This window comes from Podarcis vaucheri (genome assembly GCF_965113315.1).
Source record: "Podarcis vaucheri genome assembly, chromosome: 7".
Classification (NCBI taxonomy): Eukaryota; Metazoa; Chordata; class Lepidosauria; order Squamata; family Lacertidae; genus Podarcis; species Podarcis vaucheri.
Window position 1 is genome coordinate 51,672,383 of NC_138765.1, and position 22,508 is coordinate 51,694,890.

Consider the following 22,508-nt stretch of genomic DNA (forward strand, 5'->3'; position numbering starts at 1 on the left):
AGCTGCCTACCTCCCTTTCCCCCCGCAGCTCCTTTACTACGAGGAAGTGACCCAGAAGCAGGAGCGGGAGCTCTCCTGCCAGAGCGAGCGAGAGCGGCACCTGCACGAGCAGCTGGGCCAGGTGGAGAGCAGCAGCACCCTCCTGGAGGGCAGCCTGGAGCTCTACAAGAAGAAGTTCCAGGCCTCGCTGAGCAGAGCTGGGGAGCTGGAGTGCCAGTTGCAGCGCCTGGAGGAGGAGGCCGCCTGCCAGGTAGGGGCCCCGGCTCAGAGGGGAAGGCAGTAGCAATGGGGGCCTGGCTGCTTTCCTGGCCCTAAGCTGCGCTTGCCCTGTTGCCGCAGGCCAAGGAAAAGGACGAGGCCCTCTATAGGTTGCAAGCGGAGCAGCAGATCCTGCAGGAGGAGCTGAAGGGCAAATGCTGGCAGGCCAGCCGGGCGGAAGACACCGCTGAGCAGCTGATGCGGGAGCTGCGCGACACCCAGGTGGAGCTGGCCCAGAGCCAGCAGCTCGCCTGCCATTCTGAAGAGACCATCCAGGCGCTGCAGGAGCAGCTGGCAGCCAACCGTGTCCAGGTGAGCCTGGCCTCGGCCCCCAACCCCACGGGCAGCAGAAGAGGGAGCCACCTCTGACTGACTGTTGTGTGCTCTTCAGCTCCTAGACCAAGAGGCGGCGCTGGCCACGTTGCACAGGGACTTCGCTTCTTACAAAGCAACTCACAGCTGCTCCAACGGCAGCTATGAAAGCCAGATAGTCGCCGCAGAGACCCTCAGGCAGGTAGGCCCTGCTCTCGGGCCACAACACTTGTTGGGGGGTGCTGGGGGGAGCCCTGGAGATGTAGGGCTCCAGGCTGAGTCGCGGTTCTCTTTGTTCTGAGCAGAAGCTGCTGAAAGAGGAAGAGGAGAGCTCTAAGCACCAGCAGCAGGCTGAGGAGTACCAGGGCCTGGTGCAGGATTTGAAACTGGAGCTGGCGAGGGTCACTGAGCAGAAGAGCAGCGCTCTGAACGGTAGGAATGAGTGGAAGTAGCAAGGACGTAGGCCTGAGCAGACGTCGGGCTGGGCTCGGCCGGTGCTGAGCAAGAGGCCACCTTTTTTTCCAGACTTGGCTCACCTGGAGCTGAACTTGCAAAGCCTGTATGAGGAGGCAGCAGCTGAGAGGGACAAGCAGCAGCAGCAGGTCCAGCAGCTGCAGATGGAGCTGAAGCAAAGCCGCAAGCTGGTTGCTCAAAGGGAGCAGGTGAGCACCTCTGCCTTCCTTTGCTGGGAGGCTTGCTGGGGTGTGTGGGTCCTTGTCTGAGGCTGACTCCCTCTCTGCACTCCCTCCCACCCACAGGCCATCCAGAAGCGAGATGCAATCCTGCGGAAGTCCCAGGCGGAGATGGTGCACGCCTGCAGCACCCTGCAGGAGAAGGGGCAGGAAGTGGAGCAGCAGCGTGCCCGGGCCCATCATCTGGAGGCCAGCCTGCAGAAGGCCCAGCGGGAGTTGGAGCACAGCAGAGCAGAGTGTGCCACATTGCGTGCCGAGGCACAGGCCCTGCGGCGGAGCTTGCACGAGAGCCAGGAGCAGCACCAGAAAACTGGTGAGTGGGGCCAGGACATATGAGGCTGGAGGCCAGAAATTCCTGTCGGTAACTTTGAGACTAGATTACTGGGCAGTGGCAACAGTTGGAGCAAAGCGGCAAAGGTGGGAGTGAGAAGCGAGCCGAGGACCCATCCCCTCTCCCACCTCCCCAGAGCTTTGTGGGATGCTTCAGCCAGCCCACCTGCTGGTTTCTTCTGCTCCCCTTTGGGGCTCCTGCCAGCATCTCAGACCCTCCCTCCCTCCCCCCCACAGCCCAGGAGCTGGTGCAGCAGGAAGAGCAGGTGCTGCTGGCCCAGAGCAGCCTGCACAACGCCCAGGAGCAGCTGAGTGAGCGGCTCACAGAGCTCACACATCAGACACAGGCTGGCCGCCGGCTGGAGGCAGAGCTCCGGGTTCTCAACGAAAGGCTCTCCGTTGCTGAAGCAGAGCTGGAGCAGAAAAGGTAGCAGCTGCAGTGGCAAATGGCAGGGGTTGGGGGTCTCCTTAGGCCCTGACATGAGTCTCTATGGAGGGAAAGGGTTGCAGAAGAGGAGGGGCGCCTTCCGTGGCTACTAGTTGTGAAGGATCAAAGAGCAGTGGGAAGGGAGCTGTTTTCCTCAGGTCCCACTTGGGGTTTCTCTTGAGGCATCGTGATGGGCTGCCTGCTATCAGCAAGAGGAGGCTGGTCTAGATGGAACCACTTTGACCCAGAGTTTTTATTCTTGCTGCTGATTCTGCCTCCCTCAGAGAGCTGTTGGAGCAGCTGATGGGAGAGCTGAGCCAGTCAAAGCAGCAGCACCAGGCAGCCATGCAAGAGTCCCAGCAGCACCAGAAGGAGGCATCTCAGCTGCAGCAGAAGCTACAGAGCAGCCGGGAAGGGCTGAAGAGCCTGCAGCTGAAGGTGGGGAAGGGGAAAGTGGGAAGGCTTGAAGGGCAACTGCCATCCCAGCCAAGCCAATTGCTTCTGCCTGCGGGAGAGCTCAGCTGGTGGCAGCCTGAAGCCTTCTGGTATGTGCCGCCCACAGGTGCAAGGGAACCAGTCGGTGCTGGATGAGTTGCAGGCAGAGCTGGGCCAGCAAAAGCGCCAGGAGGAGGAGCTGCAGCGGCAGCTGCGAAGGGCCAAGGAGCAGGAGAGCCAGCTGGTACAGCAATGCAAGGAGCTGCAGCATCAGCTCCAGAGCAGCCAGTGCAGGGTGAGCCACTGGGCAGGGCTGCAGGGAGGAGGCGTGTGCCAAGTCTCCCAGGAGCTGACAGCCCCCTGCCTTGCAGTTGCAGGAGGAAGAGTGGAAAGCCCAGAGCCTGCACACCTGCGCCACGGAGCGGGAGACAGAGAGCCGTGTTCTGCGTGAGCAGCTGAAGCAGCAGAAGACGGAGCTGGAGGTGCTCCGCAGAAAGTATGAACACGCCCAGATGCAGCTGCAGCAGGAGACAGCAGAAGTGAGTGCTGCCATTGCCACCTTCCTTGCCCTCGCCTGCCTTCCTGCAGGTTGACCAGGCTTGCCTCCCTCACCCCACTCCACAGGTGTTGCGCCAGGAGGCCACCCTCTCCCAGCTCCACACTGAGCTGCACACTGCCCAGGAGAAGGAGCGCCAGAGCAACCAGTCCCTGGCTGCAGCCAAGAACATTGCCCAGGACCTCCGGCTGCAAGCCGCGTCCTGCCAGGCCAGCCAAAGGGAGGCGGTGGAGCAGGTAAGGCCAAGCCAAACCTGGGCACCTTTTGGAGGCCAGCCAGCCGGGGAGATGACCTCTACCCTCCCTTCTTGGCAGCTGGAGCAGAGAACCCGGGAGGTGTCCTGCCTGCAGGCGGAGCTGCAGCTTGCCCAGCACAGGGCAGACCATCTGGAGGAAGAACTGAGCGGCTCCCGAGAACAGCTGCAGCAGCTGCTGGCCATGCAGAGGGAGAGGGAGCAGGAGGTGAGGACCCTGGCCCAGGGAGGGAGGGCTGGAGGGGCCTTCTTGCTCAGCCCAAGCTCACCCAGTGGGCAACTCCTCTGTCTTCACAGGCCTGTGCCTCCGAGGAGCGGCTGAGCGCCCTGGGCAGCCAAGTGCAGCACTGGCAGCAGGAGCACCGGGCGGCCGAGCGGGCTCTGGCCGAAAAGGACGAGGAGCTGGTGGTGATGAAGGTGGAGCTGGCCTCGCTGGAGGAGAAGTGTCACCAGGCGACAGAGGAGGTGACAAGGGGCTCCCTGCAGGGTGGAGGGATACACAGCCAAGTCCTCCTCAGGTGGCTGATGCTTTTCCTTTGGTCCTCTCCTGGGGCTGCTTTGGCAGAAAGAAGAGCTGCAGAACGAAGTCAACGTCCTCCGGCAGAAGTTTGTGGTTTCCAGCCGGGATGTAAGTAAAGCTTGGAGAGGAGACTCATCCCCCGGACTCCCCAGGGGCACCATCCACCTCTGCTGCCCCTAGAGGAAAGCAGATCCCAAGTCATTGGGGAAGAAGGCCCTAAGCGAAGCATCCAAAGAGAGTCCTCATGGCTTCTGGGTGGCACATTCACAAGCTGACAAAGGTCACAGCAGGCTGGGCTGGCTGCCTCAGGGAGTTGTGAAAGCAACAAGCCTGACTAGCCTCAAAGCCAGAGCTGGTTGCACCCCATGCACTGAGGTTGCCCAGCATATACTCTCCCCCTCCCCTCCCAACCCTTCGGCCCCTATAAGCCTTGGTTTGTTCTTCTCTCCAGAGTTAGAACTCAGCTGATCTCGTTCTTTCTCTCCTTTCCTTCTCTTTGTCGCTCAGCTTCCTCCAGCTTTGTCTTGTCCCTCTCTTCACCTGCTGCTGCTCTCCTCCATCCTTTCCTCAGGGCCGGTTGCCCTGCCAAGTTCTTGAGCATCTCTGATACTCTCCTTTGCATCCTCTTCCGCTTGTCCACATCCTCTCTAAGGTCTGGTGCTGTCCTCAAGTGGAACTTGACCAAGGTTGAGGTTTTGCTGGTGGCACAGAGAGACCACCCACTGAGATTGAGGGGCAAGCAAATGAATTTGCAGAAGACCAAAGAAGGTTCCTTGCCACACAACGTAGAACTCGTTGATGGCACTCACTGCTACAGGGTGTGCCAACGGCTGCCAATTAGAATGGTTTAAATGGGGGAGTAGACAACCTCAAGACAAAGAGATGTGCCAATAGATGTTGGCCATGATAGCTTTGTGGAACCTCCTTGTCCAGAGGCAATCTACCTCTGAATACCAGGCACTGGGAAATGTTCTAGACCTGATCCTCTGCCTTTGGGTTTCCTGGCAGCACCTGGTTTGGACCCCCAGATACCGCACCAGATGGAGCTCTGAGCCTCTTGGTCTGTGGCTCACCAGAGACCTTGTGGTTGCCATTTGGGAGTCAAACGCATCTGGCTCTGCTCTTCATTCTTTGGCCCTTTCAGAATAGTTTAGGGGCAAGAGCGGGGAGGGGCCAGTGGAGGTTGCTTTGCGCTTCTGGGACCGTGCCAGGGTGGCCTTCCTAGACTGCCCTCTTCTTCCCTGGCAGGTGGAATCCCTGCAGACCTCCCTGGAGACAGCACGGGCCGACAGCTACCGCCTGCATCATGAGAGTGAGTTGGTGGTGACCAACGTCAGCCAGTGGGTGAAGGAGCAGAAGTGAGTTTGGGCCACCTGGCTGTGGCAGCCTCCTCCTCCTGGGGTGGGTGGGAATGGGCTCTAGCAGTACTGCTTACCACCTTTCCTTGCCCCTTGTTACTTCCTCCCAACTGGTGTCTCGTTGCAGGCAGGTGAACGAGAAGTTGGGCGACAAGATCCGGGACCAGATCAAGCAAATTGCTCAGCTGACGGGCGAGAGGGAGTAAGTGCAGCAGGCTGACACGGGCGGAGGGGGGCCTCCTCCAGGCCTCCCACACTTCTGCTCTTCCTCAAGGGGTGGGCAGTAAGCTCACCTGCTGGTCCCAACTTCCCCTGCCTCCACCCCACATCTCCAAATATTGTGCAGGACAAGAGGTGTTTTTAAAATTCAGGCACTCCTCCTTTCCTTGTCCTATTATCCTCATGTGTGAGTCCAAAGGCTGCTGCATGGCTGTTTGTTCCCCTTTGTTAAGGCAGCTTCTTTCCACAGCCACCTCCATGGGCTAATGGAGAGACTCCAGCAAGAGAATAAACGCTTGAAAAGTGAAGTGGATGAGCGGCGTATTGAGTGTGAGCGCCTCAAGGTGAGTGGAAGGCTCGGGAGTGAAGGGCCAATAATCCCAGGGGTCCAGATGGCAGAGAGTGACATCCTGAGGCACTCTCAGTAGGCTGCCTCAGTTTCCCAGCAGGGAAGGTAATGAGTGAGTGGCAAGGTGTTCTGTGAGCCTGCAAGGCAGGCATTTCTTATTTGAAGTAAAGTACTTCTGGAACCCTAAACCCACAAATGCAGAGTGGGCCAATATTGCCGTAACAGGAGACATGGCAGAAGATGGGACAACCCCAAGGATTCCCCAGACCACCCACATCATTTAATGAGAAGGCATTGAACAAGTGCTGTTGTGGAGGCTTTTGCAGTTCTGCAGCAAGAGCACAGAGAAGTAGGCTTCCTGCATCCAACCCACAATGAGTGCCTGGTAGTGACCACAGAGCCTGTGTGTTGGGCAAATCCACTCCTTGAAAACACAGATCCTCGGGCTGCCGGAGGAGGAACAGCGGATGGTTCACCAACAGAGATGATTACATAGTGATTCATGATAGCCAAAGCCATAGCTATTGAATTTATTTTGGAAAAATAGTGTGAATAAGAAAAGCTGCTTTCCATGTCTGGAGACTGAGCAGCTGAGAACCCAGATGAAGGTGAGTGACATAGAGAAGAATTTTCATCCTGCCCCCAAACCACATAACAGCCCTCAGGGCATAAGGTCAGCAAAGCCTCCCTTTCTCTAATTACCTTCAAGACTGCTATAAATTACAACTGAGAGATTCTCTGTCTGCCAGTTGAAATTTACATCTGGTGTGTGAGCTACCTTCTTAAGAAGAGTTTATCATTTAACGATCAAGGGTGTTCGGATTGTTAGAAATCTTTTATTTTTAATTCTGTTTTGACAAAACTGTTGACTTCAAACTGGAAGTATTTTTTCTATGTCACTGTGGGAAAGAAATGTGGTTTGATAAGGAATGCTGTGAAGACCTTAAGGTCTTAAGTTTTTAAAATGCGTATTGAACTGTTAATAAGATTAAGAACACTCAGTATGGCAAATACATTGTTGGACACTCCACTGACTGTTGGCATCTTACAACAATTATTGGATGAGTAGTTAAGAGAGATCAGAGCTGAGATTGATAAAATGGTGAATGAAAATGGACCAGAGAAGGATGAAATGGAAAATGGTATTAAAGAGGGCACAGAGACTTTGGAGAACAATATCAAAAAAGGATTTCCAGAACAGGAGAGTGAAATGGTAGAGTTGGAGGTAGCAGATAATGAAATGGAGAAGTCCTTTGCACCAGTGTCTAGAGGAATGAAACACCCAAATGGCACGAGTTATGATGTTGAAGGAATGGAATGAAGCCATGGACATCCTGAGCTGGCAGAGACAGAAAATCAGAAGTCCCTTTCACATCTCTTTTCCTTTTATATTCCTTCCTCTTTTTTCCTTTTGTTTTCCTTGTTGTCCTCTACTCTGGGACATTATTGAGATTATTCTTTCTCTTTTCATTTTTGTTCATTTTGTATTGTATTGTATTGTATATTACAAAAAAAGCCTTAATGAAATCTTAAGGGAAATAACACACACACACAGTCTCCTCTTTCTCGTTGCAGGCTTTCCACAGCAGTGATTTGGACCCAGGTGCTGTACTACCACAGCCTTGGCCTATGTTCCCAGCGGATGAGTAAGTCCTTCTGTTCTCCCCCACTCCTCCCCTTGGACAATGCCAGCACCAAGGAGTTTCCCTGCCTTCAGGGGACTTGCTGACTCACAACCTCCTTCAGTGACATGAGTTAACTTCCAAGCCAGGGGCTGCCTGGACCAATCTTTTGAGGCAAGGTAGGATGCTTCTGATGGCAGGAAAGCACTTTGCACAAGCTTGGCTTAAAAAGTTATTTTCTTGGCTCACACATGCAGGCTGGGGCATCATAGCACCCTACACAAAGCACCAGAAACCTCTGAAAAGCCTGCAAAAGCACAGTGTGGTGAAGCCTCTGTAAGGAACTGCCTGGTATAGCAGACTATGGGGTTCTGTTATACAGCAATCTTTTTCCAGTAGCCAGTGAGATGGGCCCTGGGCATTTGCCTCCCCCCACCCCAGCTTTCCTGCAAGGGTGGGGAGCTTGTAGTCCTCTGGCTATTGTGAAGTTCTGGCTCCCCTCACTCCTGGCAATAGTGGCTGGGGCTGATGGAATCTATCATCATCCAGAAGGCCACATGCTTAAAGCCAGGGGCTGGTAGCAGACCAGGCCACAGTTCCCCAACCGACCTCTAATGGAGTTACATACCAATATTGGGAGGGGAAAGTATTTAAATAAACTCTTTATCCAACATTATGTCTAGAAGTGACTTTAGTCCTTGGGTGTACAGAAGCCATTTCCACTATTGAAGTAATGGCATTCAAATATATGCCATCTTATTTTCAGTCCCCCCTAGAGATTCCCTGAGCAAATTGTTAGTCAAGTCAAACAGCCTGGATGTAGAAAGCCATTCCTGCTGCACCTCCCCCACCCACCCACCCCCAAATCATCATCATTATTACCATTTGCAGCTCTCACTGCTTGAGCCGGAAACAAAGCAAAGTGCTGGCTACAAAGTGGAACCTGTCCTAGCCCCACCACGGCTGCCGGATACCTATTCTTCGCCACACACGCTGGCCCCCTCCCTGCCCAGCAGAGGACACACCTTGGTGCCTGTCGCGCCAGGCTCCAGTGAATATTTGGATGGGGACCGGCCGATCGACTAATCATGTGACTTCTTATGCAGAAGAAGAAAGAAAAAAAGAGCTTGTGCAGATACTAAGCTAATAAATGGGGAAGTGCTGAGCCACTTTTCCCAAAAAACCACACGTCGTGCTGTGAGTGTGTATAAGGCAAAAGGGAGGCAGGTGGCAGAAAGCAGGATGTCTTACAGCCCATTCATGGGCCGAGGGAGGGTAGGGCTCCCCACAGGTACACCCCAAACACACCTTGCACCAAGGAAGAGGCCAAACAAAAGCAACTGCTCAAAATCAGGTCAGGAAGCAGCAACATTTATATAAACAATAAAATTATTTTTTCCATGTCCATCCAAGGTGGGCTCTGCCCAACTAAGCACAGCAGGGTCTTCTGTACAGAGCTGGGAGGGCAGGGGTTACAGACCAAAGCGAGCTGGTGTGTGGCGTGGGGTGGCAGGCTGGCCTTGCTCCTTGCGTCCCGGCGTGTAGATCTTGGTGGACCTACAGGGAGGGGAGGAAGGAGATGTCAGAATCACACTGCTTGGCCCAACCACGCACCCTCCTCTTAACCCACCCCTCCTGAAAGAAGCATACCTGACGCTGCCCACCGGGTTGCGGCGCTCTTGCTCCTCTCGGCGGGCACGCAGCTGCTCTTCGGCCAGAGCCATCTCCTCCTCCATGGCTGAAGCTTCCTCTTTGGCCCTTCGGCGGCTCTCCTGGGGCAGAGCAAGCAGACTGAATGCAACTGAAGCAGGCAGGAGCTGACCTCACCCTTCCGACGTAGCACTCTTTTTTACTGGAATATGTTTCAAATTGACAAAGCAAGAGTGCACACTCAGGATACCCCAACACTTAAGGAACAGCTACACTAGCCTGAGTTAGGAGAGCCCATGACATGCTTTCCTGGATTAGACTTAAGGTCAGTGCTCCTTTGCGGAAACCGGCCAGGCAGCCTTAGGGAAGCCACAATATGCCTTTTGCCCCTCCCTGCTATACAGGACAAGTTTAGCTATGGGCACACAGAGGAACAGCCCCCTTGAAAGCTCTTCACCCCATCCACTACTTAAGGAAGGAGGGAGCCAAGCTCAGTCTGCTCCTCAGCATTACAGCAGCAGAAAAACACACCGACCTTGAGAGCAGCTACAAAACGGGAGGACTGGTTCTGCAGCCACCAGCAGCTCCAGCTCAAATCCCTTACCTGACGAGACTTGCCAGCATGTTTGATGCTGTAGAACATGGGTCCCAATTCAGCCAGCCATTCACCATCCACTGCTGTGACACACTGCATGTACTCCTGTAGGGGGATAGACAGGAGGGTTGGTGGGGAAGCTGAGAGACACCCCCCTCCAATGACTAGGAAAGAAAGACCACAGCAAAGCTAACGGCGTTACAGGCAGCCCCCCCCCCCACTCACCTTAGTGGTCATTACAAGCTCATGGTAGACAATGTAATCAGGTGTGTAGCCCATGCCAAAGAGCGAGCTGGTTGGATGCAGGTGGCAGGGCATTCCAGTGCGGACATTGACATACTCGCCAATCCCCTGAAGCAAAGAAGGAGCATGGTCAGCACAGTCCCAGCACAACCACCCACAGGCTCAACCCTGGCACAACTGAGGCAGCTAAATCAGTCTAGGGGTGCTTCGATAGTCCAGCATCCTGTTCTCATAGGGGCTGATCAGATTGGAGGTGGGACCCAAGCACAACACCAACTCTTCCCACTCACAGTTCCAGCAACAATGAGTCTGTGGCAAACCACCTCCGATGCTGGTGGGAGTGTTAGCCTTCATAACATATACCTTTATCCTCCCTAAAAGATATTTCACGCCACCTGCTAACTGATTCGTGTTTGCTGGGGAGTGAGCCAAGGAGCATCTCCATCAAAAGCAGGCACTCTACCATGAAGATGCTGCCCCCCCCCCCAGCATCTTATAAATGACAGAACCAGGTCAGGGAGAATGAAGCAGAAGGAAAGGGGAAAGGGTTTTAAAAGGGTTAGGGGCACAATAGTAAAAGGAGGCTTCCAAACCAACTAATGGAAAAGTGTGAACGGCTAGACTTCTTTGCTGGTCTGAATCAGACTGGTGGTTTCCCCCCACCACTGCTCTAGACAATCAAGAAGCAGCCTTTCAACGGACAGAAACCCAGCTAGGGAGAAACCACTGCTGAGCTAGAAGGGGCAATAAGTAGTGAGATCAACTATACAGGAATAAGGAAAGGGATAACATAGCCAGGGATGCCTTGTGGGCTGGAGCAGAAGATTGGCTCTTAGGAGTCCCTACATCAAATCCATAGCAGGAGTGACTGATTACAGGAAGAGGTACTGAAGCTGAACTCAGGTAGAACCAAGAAGGAAGATAAATTGCGGGGGGGGGGGGGTTGGCTTTGAAGCACAGATTAAAAAACTCCTCTGGGTAGCGCCATCGTTTGCAACAGGGAGCATGATGTTCCTTATACCCACTCACTTGTCTACCTACCCAACCCAAAACACACCCCGGTGCAAGTTCTTGCTCACCTTCAGTTTGGCAGCCTGGTGAAAGTAGGCAGCACAGATGCACTTGCGAACAATATCCCAGTCAGTGCCACAGGATGCCAGGCTCATGCGTTGTTGCACCATAATGTCCTTCAGCTGCGCTCGCACCTCTCGCACCTGGAAGAGCAGCAAGAGCTGTCAAGCCTGGAGCCCACAGCCCCCTTCAGGTCCTTGCCCACCCCACTTTCCCCCTCTCCCAGCAGGCACCTTGCGCATGGCCTTGGCATGGATAAAGTGCTCGTTGCACCAAAGTGTAGAGTAGCTGTTGTTCTTCCATTGCAGGTAAACGTTCAGATAAGTCAAGTGATCACTCTCAGGAACAGCAAACTTCTCCCGCACCTGGTCACTCTCTTCCTCCCGGCCCTGCAGGGAAGGCAACAGGAAGGTGAAGAGAGGAGGAGGGAAGGAGGTGGCAATGCAGCCTGGCGGTTGCTAAGGTCCCAGGAACTGCCCAGCCCCTTCCCCACTTTGAGATCAGGCTCACCTTGGGCCGGTAGAAAATGGCTGGAACAGAGAGCATGGAGACAATCAGCAGGATCTCTGAGCTGCAGCCCATGTCACAGGAAACAATCAGCATCTTGGAGAGAGCCGGATCAAGGGGGAACTCGACCATCAGACGCCCCGTGGATGTCAACCCACCTAAAGGGAAGACAGCACTAATGAGACAGGCCTCCCAGCTGAGTGATATAAATAGAAAGGAATGTAAGCTCTTTTTATATGCAATAACAGCAGCAAGAATACAGTGGTGCCTCGCAAGACGAAAAACTCGCAAGACGAAAGAGTTTTCCGTTTTTGAGTCGTTCCGCAAGACGAATTTCCCTATGGGCTTGCTTCGCAAGAAGAAAGCCCATAGGGAAATCTCCGGGGACCTCTTTTAAAATGCTGGCGGTCGGGAGCAAACTTTCACCCACCACCGGCCTTCAGAAGAGGTCCTGGACCTCTTCTGAAGGCCGGCGGGGGGCAAAAGTCTTTGCTCCCCCCCCCCGCCTGCCTTCCTGGGACAGCGGAGACTTCTCCGCTGTCCCGGGCGATCTTAAAATGCTGGCGGGCGGCAGCGAAGCCTTCGCTGCCGCCCGCCAGCATTTTAAGATCGCCCCGGGACAGCGGAGGCTTCGCTGCTGCCAGCCAGCATTTTAAAATCGCCCCGGGACAGCGGGGGCTTTTAAAATGCTGGCGGGCGGCAGCAAAGCGCTCCTGTCCCCGGAGCTTGCAGGGCAGGAGGTGGGGAGAAGGGCTTTTCTTCCCACCACCAGCCTTCAGAACAGCCTTCTGAAGGCTGTTGGTGGGAAGAAAAGCCCTTGGGTCCCCGTCCCCCCCAGCCTTCAGAAGAGGTCGGGGGAGAGACTGTCCCCGGACCTGGTCTGAAGGCGGTTTCCATAGGAACGCATTGATTGATTTTCAATGCATTCCTATGGGAAACCGTGCTTCGCAAGACGAAAAACTCGCAAGAAGAAAAAACTTGCGGAACGAATTAATTTCGTCTTGCGAGGCACCACTGTATTACTGGCCCAAAAATGGAAGCAAGAAGAATTACCGACGATTGAAGAATGGAGGATGAAGTTAATGGACTATGCAGAACTAGATAAACTAACAGGAAGGATTCGAAACCAGCGGGACCAGAAATTCACAAAAGACTGGAGTAAATTTATGGACTATTTGAAAAGTATTTGTAAAGATCAGACGATGTTTGTAGGTTTGCAATAAGTTTTGTGAGGAGTATTATTGGAAGTATAGCAAAAATGGAGAAGGGGAAGGATGATTTGTTAAGAGATGTAAAGGCAATATAAAGTTAAGAAATGCATAAGTGGTTAAAACGGTGGATCATCAGAGGTGCTGATGGAAGTCTAAAAAGATTGTATAAGTGATAAGTTTTGTGGTACATTTTATAATTTATATGTTAAATTCAATAAAAATTATTTTTTTTAAAAAGAGACAGGCCTCCCAGCTATGCCACACCACATCACCTCACCAGGTTGCCCCCTCTACCTGTGTTATCTAGTGCCCCAAGGATCCACAACTGGTACATGGAGTTTAGCATATTGTCTTCAGGAGGGGGGTCCATGAAGTGGAACTGCAGCAGGTCCTGCACACCCAAGGACTTGAGGAGCAGCACTACATTGGCCAAGTTGGTGCGCTGAATCTCTGGGACTGTGGTTGTCAGTAGTTCATTCTTGTATGCACTCTGGGTGTACAGCCTGTCCAGGAGAGAAAACAGCTGCTCAGATGGGGACAGCCCTGGGAGACCTGCCACCCCAGCAAAGTTAACTTCCGTAGTCAAAGACACACCCCTGACGCTCCCACCCAACGTTGGCAGGAGGGATGGCTCACACACACAGTTCCTACCTGAAACACTGACCTGGGCCCGTCCTTCCAGCTCGGCCCGAGCGCTGGTTTGCGTTGGCCTGGCTGATTGGGTAGATCTGCAATGCATCCATGCCAATTCGTGGGTTGAATACCTGGGGCAAAAGAGGGAAGATGAGCCACGGTTTCAGCCTAAACCTGCAGGCTACAGGGCTCTGCACAACCCAACCCGCTTCACCTTCAGCTTGCAGTAGCCAGAGTCAATCACAAACATGATCCCGTCCACTGTCAGCGAGGTCTCTGCAATGTTGGTGGCCACAATGCACTTCCGAACGCCATCTGGTGCCTGCCAGAAACACAGGTGTCAATTGCAGAAGGTAACTTCCATCTCCTCCCAGGCCAAGGGAAGCTCTTTGAGCTAAACGCTTTGAACTCTCTAGCTCTCCACTTTAGCAAGCCTCTCAGGTCAGCACCAGCCAAGGGTCAAAGTCTCCTGCCTGGTCTTATCCACTGGTGCATAATACTGGGTGCTGATGCCCCACTGTCTACAAGACTCTTCCAAGTCGGTTTCATTCAGGTTTTCACCTGTTCTTTTCACTCCCTTGGTGCATGTTCAATGCTCTGCTCTACGGCCTTTGACCTGCTCTTCCATGACTCCAGTCTGCAGCTGCCCAGGTTCCGGGCCTAATTCCAGTTCTAACTGTTCCTGGCTGTTCATTGATAGCACTCTACTTTCCATGATGCTTTGGAACCAGTTGCCTCAAGACACCGATGTTGCTTCAGGAAAACTGGCAACTGCTTTGCAACTCCACTACCTCTCTCCTTGTGCTTGGGCTGACCCGATACAAACTTTCAGGGCTCACACCTAACATAGCAGAACAAAGTCCTGAAAACTACCTTGATGGGACACAACAACACACATCCCAAATAAGACAGCCTTCCTCTGCTATGTGTTAGAAAACACATGGCAAGAAGCCCCCGTACAAAAAACAGCAGCAGTTCCCAACCAAGCCTTCCAACTCATGTAATGCAGAAGACAAAAGATCAAGCAACAAGCTTAGGGGGAGGTGCAATTTTACTCCCTACAGAAACACACACCAAGCCCTGCTCTTCAAGCACAGAAGGGAAATCTCTCTCTCTCTGACACACCCCAGTTCAATACCTTCTGGAAAATCTTGGCCTGCAGATCAGATGGCAGCTGGGAGTAGATAGGCAAGACAGCCAGGGCAGGTGCATTCTCCAGCTCCTCCAGGTGCTCCACAATCTGTTCCGACGTGACCTGTGATGAGGAAGGTGAGAGTGAACTGCATGCAGGAGAGAGGGCAGGGCTGGCAACTCAGGGGTTATTTTACTCAACAGTATGCACCTCAATGTCCTCCTGGCCTGGCATGAAGATCAGAATATCCCCAGGGGCACTTGAGAGGTGGACTTGCAAGGCCTGTTTCACGGCTGCTTCCACATAGTCTTCTTGTGGGGTCTGAAAGAGAGAGGGAAGAGACTTAACACACCCTCCCGGCCATGGTCCACAACCCTCCCAGAAAGTAAAAAGCAGACAAATCCCTGCTCCAATCTCTACATACCTTACTGAAGAGGACATCAACAGGAAAGGTGCGACCTGGAATGTGGAAAATGGGCACATTCCCAAAGAAAGCAGCAAACTTCTCTGCATCCATGGTGGCTGAAGTAACAATCAGCTTCAGGTCTGAGCGCCGGGCCACAACCTGTAGGAGGAAAAGAGGGCAGGTGTCACAAAAGATGGGAAGACTCACCTACCCTCAGAGCAAGGGAGAAGCACATCTTTCCAAACATTGGATGCAGAAGTAGCCCATTTCATCCCCCTCTCAGATGGAGAGAAACAAAGATATATATTCCTTCTTGTAACAAAGGGATTGTACTTGGCTGCATGGTGCTCTGTGTCAAAACTCTGCTTCCTTGTTACGAAAGGCAAGAAGAGCTGCCTGAGTGACATAGGGGCAATGGGCACAAACGACAGGCTTTGTCTCAGTTCCATCAACAGGTGAGAACAGCAAACCTCTTACTGTATTGCAATTCAGCAGCTTTACATCACAGGCTCCCTCTCTCTGCTCCACAATGGCCACTCTCAGGTCATCTATAAATTGTTTCTTGGGAGGCTAAAACAATTTCCCACCAACTTTTGAACATTGCTTTTATTATGTAAAAATTGTGTCCCTTTATTCCTTTTTGTTTTCTCCAAAGCAGACCGCAGTGCCAACTCTGTCCCCATGTCTACTCTGGCACTACTAGGGCAAGGCCTGAAAACATCACCCCAACAGGCATTCATTCACCTGCTCACTTCAAATGTGATCTATGCCACCTACTGTCAGCAGCTAGGAGCATCAAAACTAAACACTGGAGAGACATGTCAGGAGTGAACATGAACCACTGATACCAAACTGTATGGGAAACAGCCGCACTAGAAAAGCTAAGCAACAAACTGAAATTAGCACAGGGACATACAAAAGAGGATGCCTTCATCCTGGTGTGTTTCCCCTTTATTACATACACAGGCCAATACGACAACTACATAAACGCCCCCCCCCCGACAGCACAGAAATTGATATGGCTAATTTGACCCAACAACTCCCAGCCCCTCACACACAGGAACAAAATTCACTGCAGCCAACCTAAAGCAACCAACCATGCTCTGGGCTCCTCAATCTCCTGCACCATCAATGAAAATAAATAAATAAATAAATAGATTAAAAAAACCTATCCATGTGATGCCGACACAAAACTCAACGTGTACACTTTGCAAAAGAAGGAAATAACACTACCTCTTTCTCTCCCTCACCTCTTCCCCACCCCACTCACAATGCGTACGATAGCAGTATCTCTCACCAAATGTAACAACTGTAGACAAAACTCTATGAACTGAAAACAGAGGTGCTATATGTACCTTTGTTATCCATGAAAATCTTTCAATAAAAAACATTTTTTAAAAATGTGATCCATGTTCATCACCTGCCAGAGAGGCCCTTCTGAATTCTACATAGGACAAACAGGCAAGTCTCAACACAAATGGCAAAAAGATCCAGTACTATAACTCCTGGGCTGAACCAAGACGAAGCATTTTTAACCCATTTTATGTATTAATTGGATTATAAATGTGAATTAATTAGGTACCTGCAACTGCCTTTTCTGTATTTCACTTCATTTTCACACTGCTTACAATACCCCTCCCTTGCAAACCATGTGTTTCTACTATAGCTGTGGATCAGAATTTTTAAATTATTAATTTTATTTAACAAAACTTATACAGTTGAACCTTGCATCCCGAACGCCTTGCAATTCGAACATTTTGGCTCCCAAAAGCTGCAAACCTGGAAGTGAGTGTTCTAGTTTGCAAACGTTCTTTGGAACCCGAACGTCCGACATGACTTCCGCAGCTTCCGATTGGCTGCAGGAGCTTCCTGCAGCCAACTGGAAGCCGCGCCTTCGTTTCCAAACATTTTGGAAGTCAAACAGACTTCCGGAATGGATTCTATTCAGCTTCCAAGGTACCACTGTATACTGCTTGGTTGCAACAGAACCTCCAAGAGGCTTACGAGAAATAAAAATAATTAAGAACAAGCAGATAAAACATTTAAATGGCGACTAACATCAGCAGCAAAGCAAAAAGAGAGTAACACATGACAAAATATACGTGCCTGGATAGGCTTGCCTAAACAAAAATGTTTTAAGCAGGTCCCAGAAAGAGTACAGCAAAGGTGCCTGCTGGATGCCAATAGGCAGAGAGTTCCAAACTGTAGGTGCTGCCACACTAAAAGATTTGATTCTTTACAAGTGTGGAATGAGTATTGTGTGGCAGCTGTAATAGCGCCCATTCCATACATCAAAGCAGTCAAGTGGACACCTATGAGGTAAGGTCATCTCACAAGGATAACACTTCATTCATCTGATGTGAGATGAGTCCATGACAGCTTATTGTGCCATAATAAAGGTGCTAAAGGTGCCCCAAGACTCTCTTGGCTTTTTTCTGCACAAGACTCAAACAAGGGCTCCCCTTCTGGGACATTGCACTGTATAAGCAACTGAAGTCTAAGTGAATCCACCCACAGTCCCACCAAGCAAGTACTGACCTCACGCAGGAGGCCGAAGAGAACGTCTGTGTTGAGGGAGCGTTCATGAGCTTCATCCATAATAATAGCACTATAATGGTCAAGGTCGGCTTCGCGCAAAGACTCACGCAGCAGGATCCCATCCGTCATGTACTTGATCACAGTGTTCTCTGAAGTGCAATCCTCAAAGCGGATGGCATAGCCCACCTGAGAGATATCGGGGGCATGGAGAGAAATATGTGAGAAGAACTTAACAAAAGACAACAAGCAGAGCACATCACACCACAGGTACAGTGATGAGGAACCATCTTGCCTGCAGCTGAGCCAAACCCTTACCCCCCAGCACTGCCAATACAGGTGCTTCCTACTGGCCCCCTCCCCCCTGTGCCCTTCTGTGCTCACCTCCTCACCAAGGCTCACGCTCATCTCCTCACTGACACGCTTGGCCACTGACATTGCTGCCACCCGGCGGGGCTGCGTGCAGCCAATCAAGCCATAGTCCGTATAGCTGTCCTCGTGCAGGTACTGTGTCAATTGCGTGGTTTTCCCGCTGCCTGTCTCCCCCACCACAATCACAATGCTGTTGTCCCTGCAAGAAGAAGAAGAGACAGGTTCTGACACCAGCTCCCCAAAGTTAGGCCCCTCGCCTGGACCCTGAGGTCTCTGCCCACCCAGTAAAGCAGAGAGAAGTTGCTGCTGAGGCTGAGGGTAAGGGACTGGGGAAAGGTCTCACCTAATGACTGTCAGCAGTTCCTGCTGCACAGCAAAGATGGGCAGATACTGCCTCTGCTCCACAATTGACTTCTTCTTGGCAAACTCACTGCTCGCTTCACTCTTCTCCTTCATGTGATCAGCAAATTTCTGTTCTGTCCTGAAAGGAGAGTTCAGGTGTTGTGGTCATCACCTCACAAGGCCCACCCTCCCTTGGAAGCCCTACTTGCTGCTGTCATCCTGCAACAGGCGAGGCCCCTACCTGTAATCCACAGTGCCATCCTCTGCCAATTTTTGGTTGGGACCCTCTTCCTCTTCCTCCTTCTTGATGCCCATGATGTTCCCCAGTTTGGTGCCTGCCAACTCCCAATGCTTGTGCTGGGCCTGAAATGACAGTAACCACACACACACAGAGAGAGAGAGAGAGAGAGAGAAAGAGAGAGATCCATGAGAGAGAGAGAGAGAGAGAGAAAGAGAGAGATCCATGAAAACTATTCAGACTTTGGCATGCTACAAACAGTGTCGGTTGTCCTACAGTTTACTCATCCCTGCTCTGAATGGTAGCCACACCTGCCCGTTAAACACAGCCTCTCTGCTGCCTCCTCTCAACACTAAATTGCAACTTGCCACTAAACTGCAACTTACTGACACCTGCAAAACCAGCACAATTCTGGACTTGGCTATTGTTGTTTTGTGAGGAAGGGTAGCATAGAAACGTTTTCAATCATAAAATACAGTGGTACCTCGGGTTAAGTACTTAATTCATTCTGGAGGTCCGTTCTTAACCTGAAACTGTTCTTAACCTGAAGCACCACTTTAGCTAATGGGGCCTCCTGCTGCTGCCACGCTGCCGGAGCTCAATTTCTGTTCTCATCCTGAAGCAAAGTTCTTAACCTGAAGTGTATGTAACATGAGGTATCACTGTAAAGTCTCAAGCAGCTGCAGCTACATTCCTGCTTGGAAAGACAAGTTTGCCCCCAGCAGGCAAGTTTCCTTACTCAATGGAGATTAAGCCCACAAGAAGAGGGGGGGGGAGAGAGAGACCCAATAGAAACTCAGACTGTACCTTTTTGCGCTCCTTCTGTTCGCGGTGCTTGCGCACCAACTGGCTGCCTTTGCGGGCAATGATCGCCAGGTCGGAAGTAGCATCCTTGACAGGGATGACGGGCTCAGGCTAGAAGCAAGCAAGAAAAGTGATCCACAAAGGAACAGCCCTGCCCTGACTTCAACTCCCCCCTCCCTATTTGCTGCCACCACTTGTTTAGAGTCTGGCCTACCTGCTTCGTGAAGACAATGCGCCCATCCAGGAAGGGAGGCACCAGGTTGTGAACCAGAAGATGAACCTTCGCAGCGTTATCCTCCTCAAAGTCCTCGTCCACCTCCAGTCGGTGCACCACGCCGCTTGTCAACATGCGGTTGGTCTCCCAGCGCTCATTATCCTACCAAGCAGAAAACAAGGCCAGGCCACTCAGCAGCCCCTCAGTTTTAAGGGAGCCTTTCCAGTGACAATGGTCATGTGTTCGCCACCACTGGGCGCCACCCTCTCCAGCACTCCCCTACCTCATTTATCTGCCTACGCTGAGCTGAGATGCGCTTCTGCTTTTGCTTCTGCAGGTGCTGTTCCCGCTTCCTCACGTACTCCTCTGATGAAGAAGCCAGGGGATTGTGGAACTCGTCGTAGCCCTCATCCATCATGTACCAGTCCCTGTCAGCTTGCTGAGGGTGGGGTGGGGGACAAGAAGAAAGTTTCAGCAATACAAGCCAGAGACACACTCTCACCAATCTTGTTCATTATGACACACCTCACTGGAGCTGAGCTGGCACTTTGGAAAAGGCAGCCTTCAATGGCCACCAAACACAGCCATTATCCACACAGGGCCTGAGCCCAAGAACACCCACATGTGACAACCACCAAGCCCTTCTCCTTCACTTCCAACTCTCCCCGAAGAGAGAGCCAAACAACTCTGGGCACCCTCACTTTCCAAGGTACAAGATGAAGAAGATAAATAACCCTAGTGAGGGGGAGTCTGTTTGGGATCATTTGTTAAAGAGTGCTACACACTCACCCGCTGGTCATCTTCCCACTGCTGTTGCTCCTCCTCAGTTTCAAAAGCAATGCCATCCTCACCATCTTCACGCCTTCCTAAGAATGGAAAGTATCATGAAGGCCTGATTCTGGCCCCAGACTGCTGAGTCCTCCTCCCCCACTTCAGCTTTCCCAGTCCCTAACCTCTGCCTCTGGAGAGCCAAGGTGTTGCACCAGAGTGTCTTTGATGGTCAGCCCAGTCATTGTATTTGTATGAAGGCGTTGGCAATGGGGTGTCCTCTGGGTACTTGCTCCTGACAGACCTGTGAGAGCAGCCAGGAGAAACATAGTCAAGGGAATAGCCCAGAGGGCAAGGACTGCTTGCTCCAGCCAGGCTTCTTCAATCAGCCTCATTCCCCACAGCCCCAAGTTTGATTTGCACCTCCATACCGGTCACGATCACGCCGTTCGCTATCCCGAGAGGCAGATCCCCGGTGACTTCTCTCCGAGTCCCGGTAGGAGGGCGTGGGGAAGGGAGACTCCCACTGGGAGCGGCGTGAACTGTTGTAGCCACTGTCCTCTTCCTCCCAGCTGGAGCGGGAAGGTGTAGCTGCATCTAGACACAAGAAGGAAACCACCAGTTGGCTTGGACTGCTCCCCCTTCTGCCACCCCAGCACCCTTTGCTCCCAGGGTCCCAGCACAACTGCCATGAAGATGTGCCACAGCCATGCATAGCCCAGCAGTTGCTCACCCAACCCCCTACACAGAGGAAGAAGAAGACAACAGTCTACAGACGCTCCCCATCATCCAGGTGGAGTGGGCAGATAGAGAGAGGGCACCTTTGGGTCGGTGGCGAGGACTCTCTGGTTCGTTCTTCCGACTACTGCTGCTCCTCTCTGAGGAGGCCTCTCTCTCTGAGCGGCTGCTGCTGCTGCGTCGACTTCGGTCCCGCTCATCTGTGGAGGCAACCTATGATCAACCATGGCCCACCCAGTGAAAAGACCAGTGGCAGTCCTGGGGGGCGGAGCTACTCATGAGCAGGAATTACCTCGGTCCCGTTTGCGATCATGTTCCCGTTCCCGGCCGTGGTCCCTCTTGCGCTCCTTTTCCTCCTTGGAGGAGGCATAAACCCCATGCTCACGACGTTCCCTTTCCCGCTGCCGGCTGCGCTCCCAAAACTCCTCACTGACTCCTCCAGTGTGAGATGGTGTCTCCACACGGGCTGAGCGATAATGCCTGGAAAGTGGAAGAAGAGGAGGTCTGAGCTGTGGGGTAATCACCCACTGGGGAAGTTTTCACCCCAACAAATTCAGCTCTTGCTTTCTTCCCTAAGAAGTAGCTACCGTTGCAGAAAGAGCAGCTTCCCAAGCCCTCCCCTCACCTGTCCTTGCGGCTGCTGCGCCCAGCTGGGTCGTCGTCCTCTTCCTCGCCGGCAGCGCCCTCGTCCTTGCCCTCAGCCCAGTCCTTATAGGAGGAGACCCGGGACCTCTTTCGGTCCTCAGCCCCGTTGTCCTTCTCTTCCCGCTCGCGGCGCTTCTGGGCGGCCAGGAGATCCAGACCCAGCAGGGAGGTGCGGGGCGCCGGGATCTTGAAGACGTGCTGCTCCTCGGCGGCGCTTTTCTTCTTGATCAGGAGGCCGCCGACCTGCGTCTCCGGCTCCAGGCCCTCCAGCCGGTGCAGCGACGCCTCTTCCGCCGGGGTGTCCCCCATTGCAGGGCTCTCTGCGGGGAGCAAGGAGGCACTCGAGTGAGCGGGACGGGGACCGGGCGGCAAGGGGGGTGGCGCCTAACGGCGGCGGGGGAAATCGGGCTGCTGGAGGGGTTGCTCGGCCGTTCAGTCCCGCGAGACGCGCTGCCACTGGACGACACACCGCGCTGAAAGCGGCAGCGGAAGCAGCAGCGCCGCCCAACCCGGTGGCCCGGCCTCGCTTCGCCTTCGGGACAGAGACGGGGGCAGAGCCCTGCCCGCCTCAGCCTCACCCTCCGCCGCCGCGCGGCCGCCGCTTCAAGGCCTGACCCTCCGCTTGCCGGGCGCCGCCATTGCCCGCCCCACAATGCCCCGCGACGGCAGCTGCGACGGCCTCTCCCCGCGCCATAGAGTCGTTATAGAATGTGCAGCAGCGCGGCTCCTAGACCGACCGAGTCCTTGTGCGGAGGCGGGATTTCCGGATTGCAGCCGCCTGGAGGAGGGAACGTAAAAGCCGCCCAAAGGAAACTGCGCAAGGAGATCCCGGACTTCCGCACAGCTGGAGCGGAAGGCGGCGGAACTAGCAGTTTCCCCTCAGAAGAGGAGGGGGATGCCGCTCCCTCAGACAGCAGTGAAAGCAGTTCGAGATCATGGGCGGGAACGGAGCTAAGAAATCAGAGGCCTTTCTCCTGGGCATGGTCGGCCAAATGGTGCCAAAGAAGGACAGAACTTTTTTTATGTATGCCACAACAGCAGCAAGAATACTTATTGCAAAGTATTGGAAAACA

At 53.0% G+C, this 22,508-nt stretch overlaps 2 protein-coding genes across 9 annotated transcripts in view; one reads left to right on the forward strand and one right to left on the reverse strand.

Annotated features, from left to right (window-relative positions):
• PMFBP1 (polyamine modulated factor 1 binding protein 1) overlaps positions 1–8,517 on the forward strand; it is an 83,632-nt gene extending 75,115 nt beyond the window's left edge. For 6 of the 7 annotated variants that reach the window (XM_082229262.1, XM_082229261.1, XM_082229263.1 and 3 more), the window contains 19 exons: positions 29–250; positions 340–570; positions 650–772; positions 876–1,002; positions 1,096–1,232; positions 1,329–1,575; positions 1,830–2,019; positions 2,304–2,457; positions 2,582–2,749; positions 2,826–2,993; positions 3,079–3,246; positions 3,325–3,471; positions 3,561–3,728; positions 3,829–3,891; positions 5,032–5,141; positions 5,269–5,343; positions 5,611–5,704; positions 7,285–7,355; positions 8,223–8,517. In XM_082229262.1, the coding sequence (XP_082085388.1) occupies positions 29–250; positions 340–570; positions 650–772; positions 876–1,002; positions 1,096–1,232; positions 1,329–1,575; positions 1,830–2,019; positions 2,304–2,457; positions 2,582–2,749; positions 2,826–2,993; positions 3,079–3,246; positions 3,325–3,471; positions 3,561–3,728; positions 3,829–3,891; positions 5,032–5,141; positions 5,269–5,343; positions 5,611–5,704; positions 7,285–7,355; positions 8,223–8,283 (2,724 nt within the window). In that variant the 3' untranslated portion in view covers positions 8,284–8,517. Of the gene's footprint in view, positions 1–28; positions 251–339; positions 571–649; positions 773–875; positions 1,003–1,095; positions 1,233–1,328; positions 1,576–1,829; positions 2,020–2,303; positions 2,458–2,581; positions 2,750–2,825; positions 2,994–3,078; positions 3,247–3,324; positions 3,472–3,560; positions 3,729–3,828; positions 3,892–4,290; positions 4,436–5,031; positions 5,142–5,268; positions 5,344–5,610; positions 5,705–7,284; positions 7,356–8,222 lie in introns of those variants that run through there. The other variant, XR_014221408.1, reaches the window with a different exon arrangement.
• A 169-nt stretch (positions 8,518–8,686) lies between these two features.
• Positions 8,687–22,129, reverse strand: DHX38 (DEAH-box helicase 38). 2 transcript variants are annotated; one of them, XM_082229283.1, is made up of 27 exons: positions 22,014–22,129; positions 21,416–21,755; positions 21,083–21,270; positions 20,874–20,990; positions 20,484–20,649; positions 20,238–20,356; positions 20,074–20,150; positions 19,568–19,723; positions 19,285–19,446; positions 19,074–19,181; positions 18,270–18,391; positions 18,030–18,167; positions 17,699–17,885; positions 17,318–17,503; positions 14,798–14,938; positions 14,584–14,694; positions 14,380–14,496; positions 13,456–13,563; positions 13,260–13,372; positions 12,903–13,111; positions 11,401–11,555; positions 11,124–11,279; positions 10,899–11,033; positions 9,802–9,927; positions 9,586–9,681; positions 8,982–9,103; positions 8,687–8,888 (listed from the first exon to the last, which is right to left on the reverse strand). In XM_082229283.1, exons 2-27 carry the CDS (start codon positions 21,742–21,744, stop codon positions 8,804–8,806), a joined length of 3,729 nt encoding a protein of 1,242 aa, XP_082085409.1. In that variant the 5' UTR covers positions 21,745–21,755; positions 22,014–22,129; the 3' UTR covers positions 8,687–8,803. The 2 variants fall into 2 exon arrangements, with proteins under 2 accessions (XP_082085409.1, XP_082085410.1); XM_082229284.1 differs by lacking the exon at positions 8,687–8,888 and having other exon boundaries at positions 9,045–9,183; positions 21,416–22,075.
• Between the last annotated feature and the right edge of the window lie 379 nt (positions 22,130–22,508).

What these genes read in the sequence shown, in the direction of transcription:
- DHX38 (XM_082229283.1), bottom strand. Translation starts at nt 21,744, where the DNA reads ATGGGGGACACCCCGGCGGAAGAGGCGTCGCTGCACCGGCTGGAGGGC. An exon ending in GAACGGCGTGATCGTGACCG is followed by an intron (nt 20,357 to 20,483) that starts GTATGGAGGTGC and finishes CTGCTCTCACAG; the next exon opens with GTCTGTCAGGAGCAAGTACC. An exon ending in GCATTGTCTTCACGAAGCAG is followed by an intron (nt 19,182 to 19,284) that starts GTAGGCCAGACT and finishes GCTTGCTTCTAG; the next exon opens with CCTGAGCCCGTCATCCCTGT.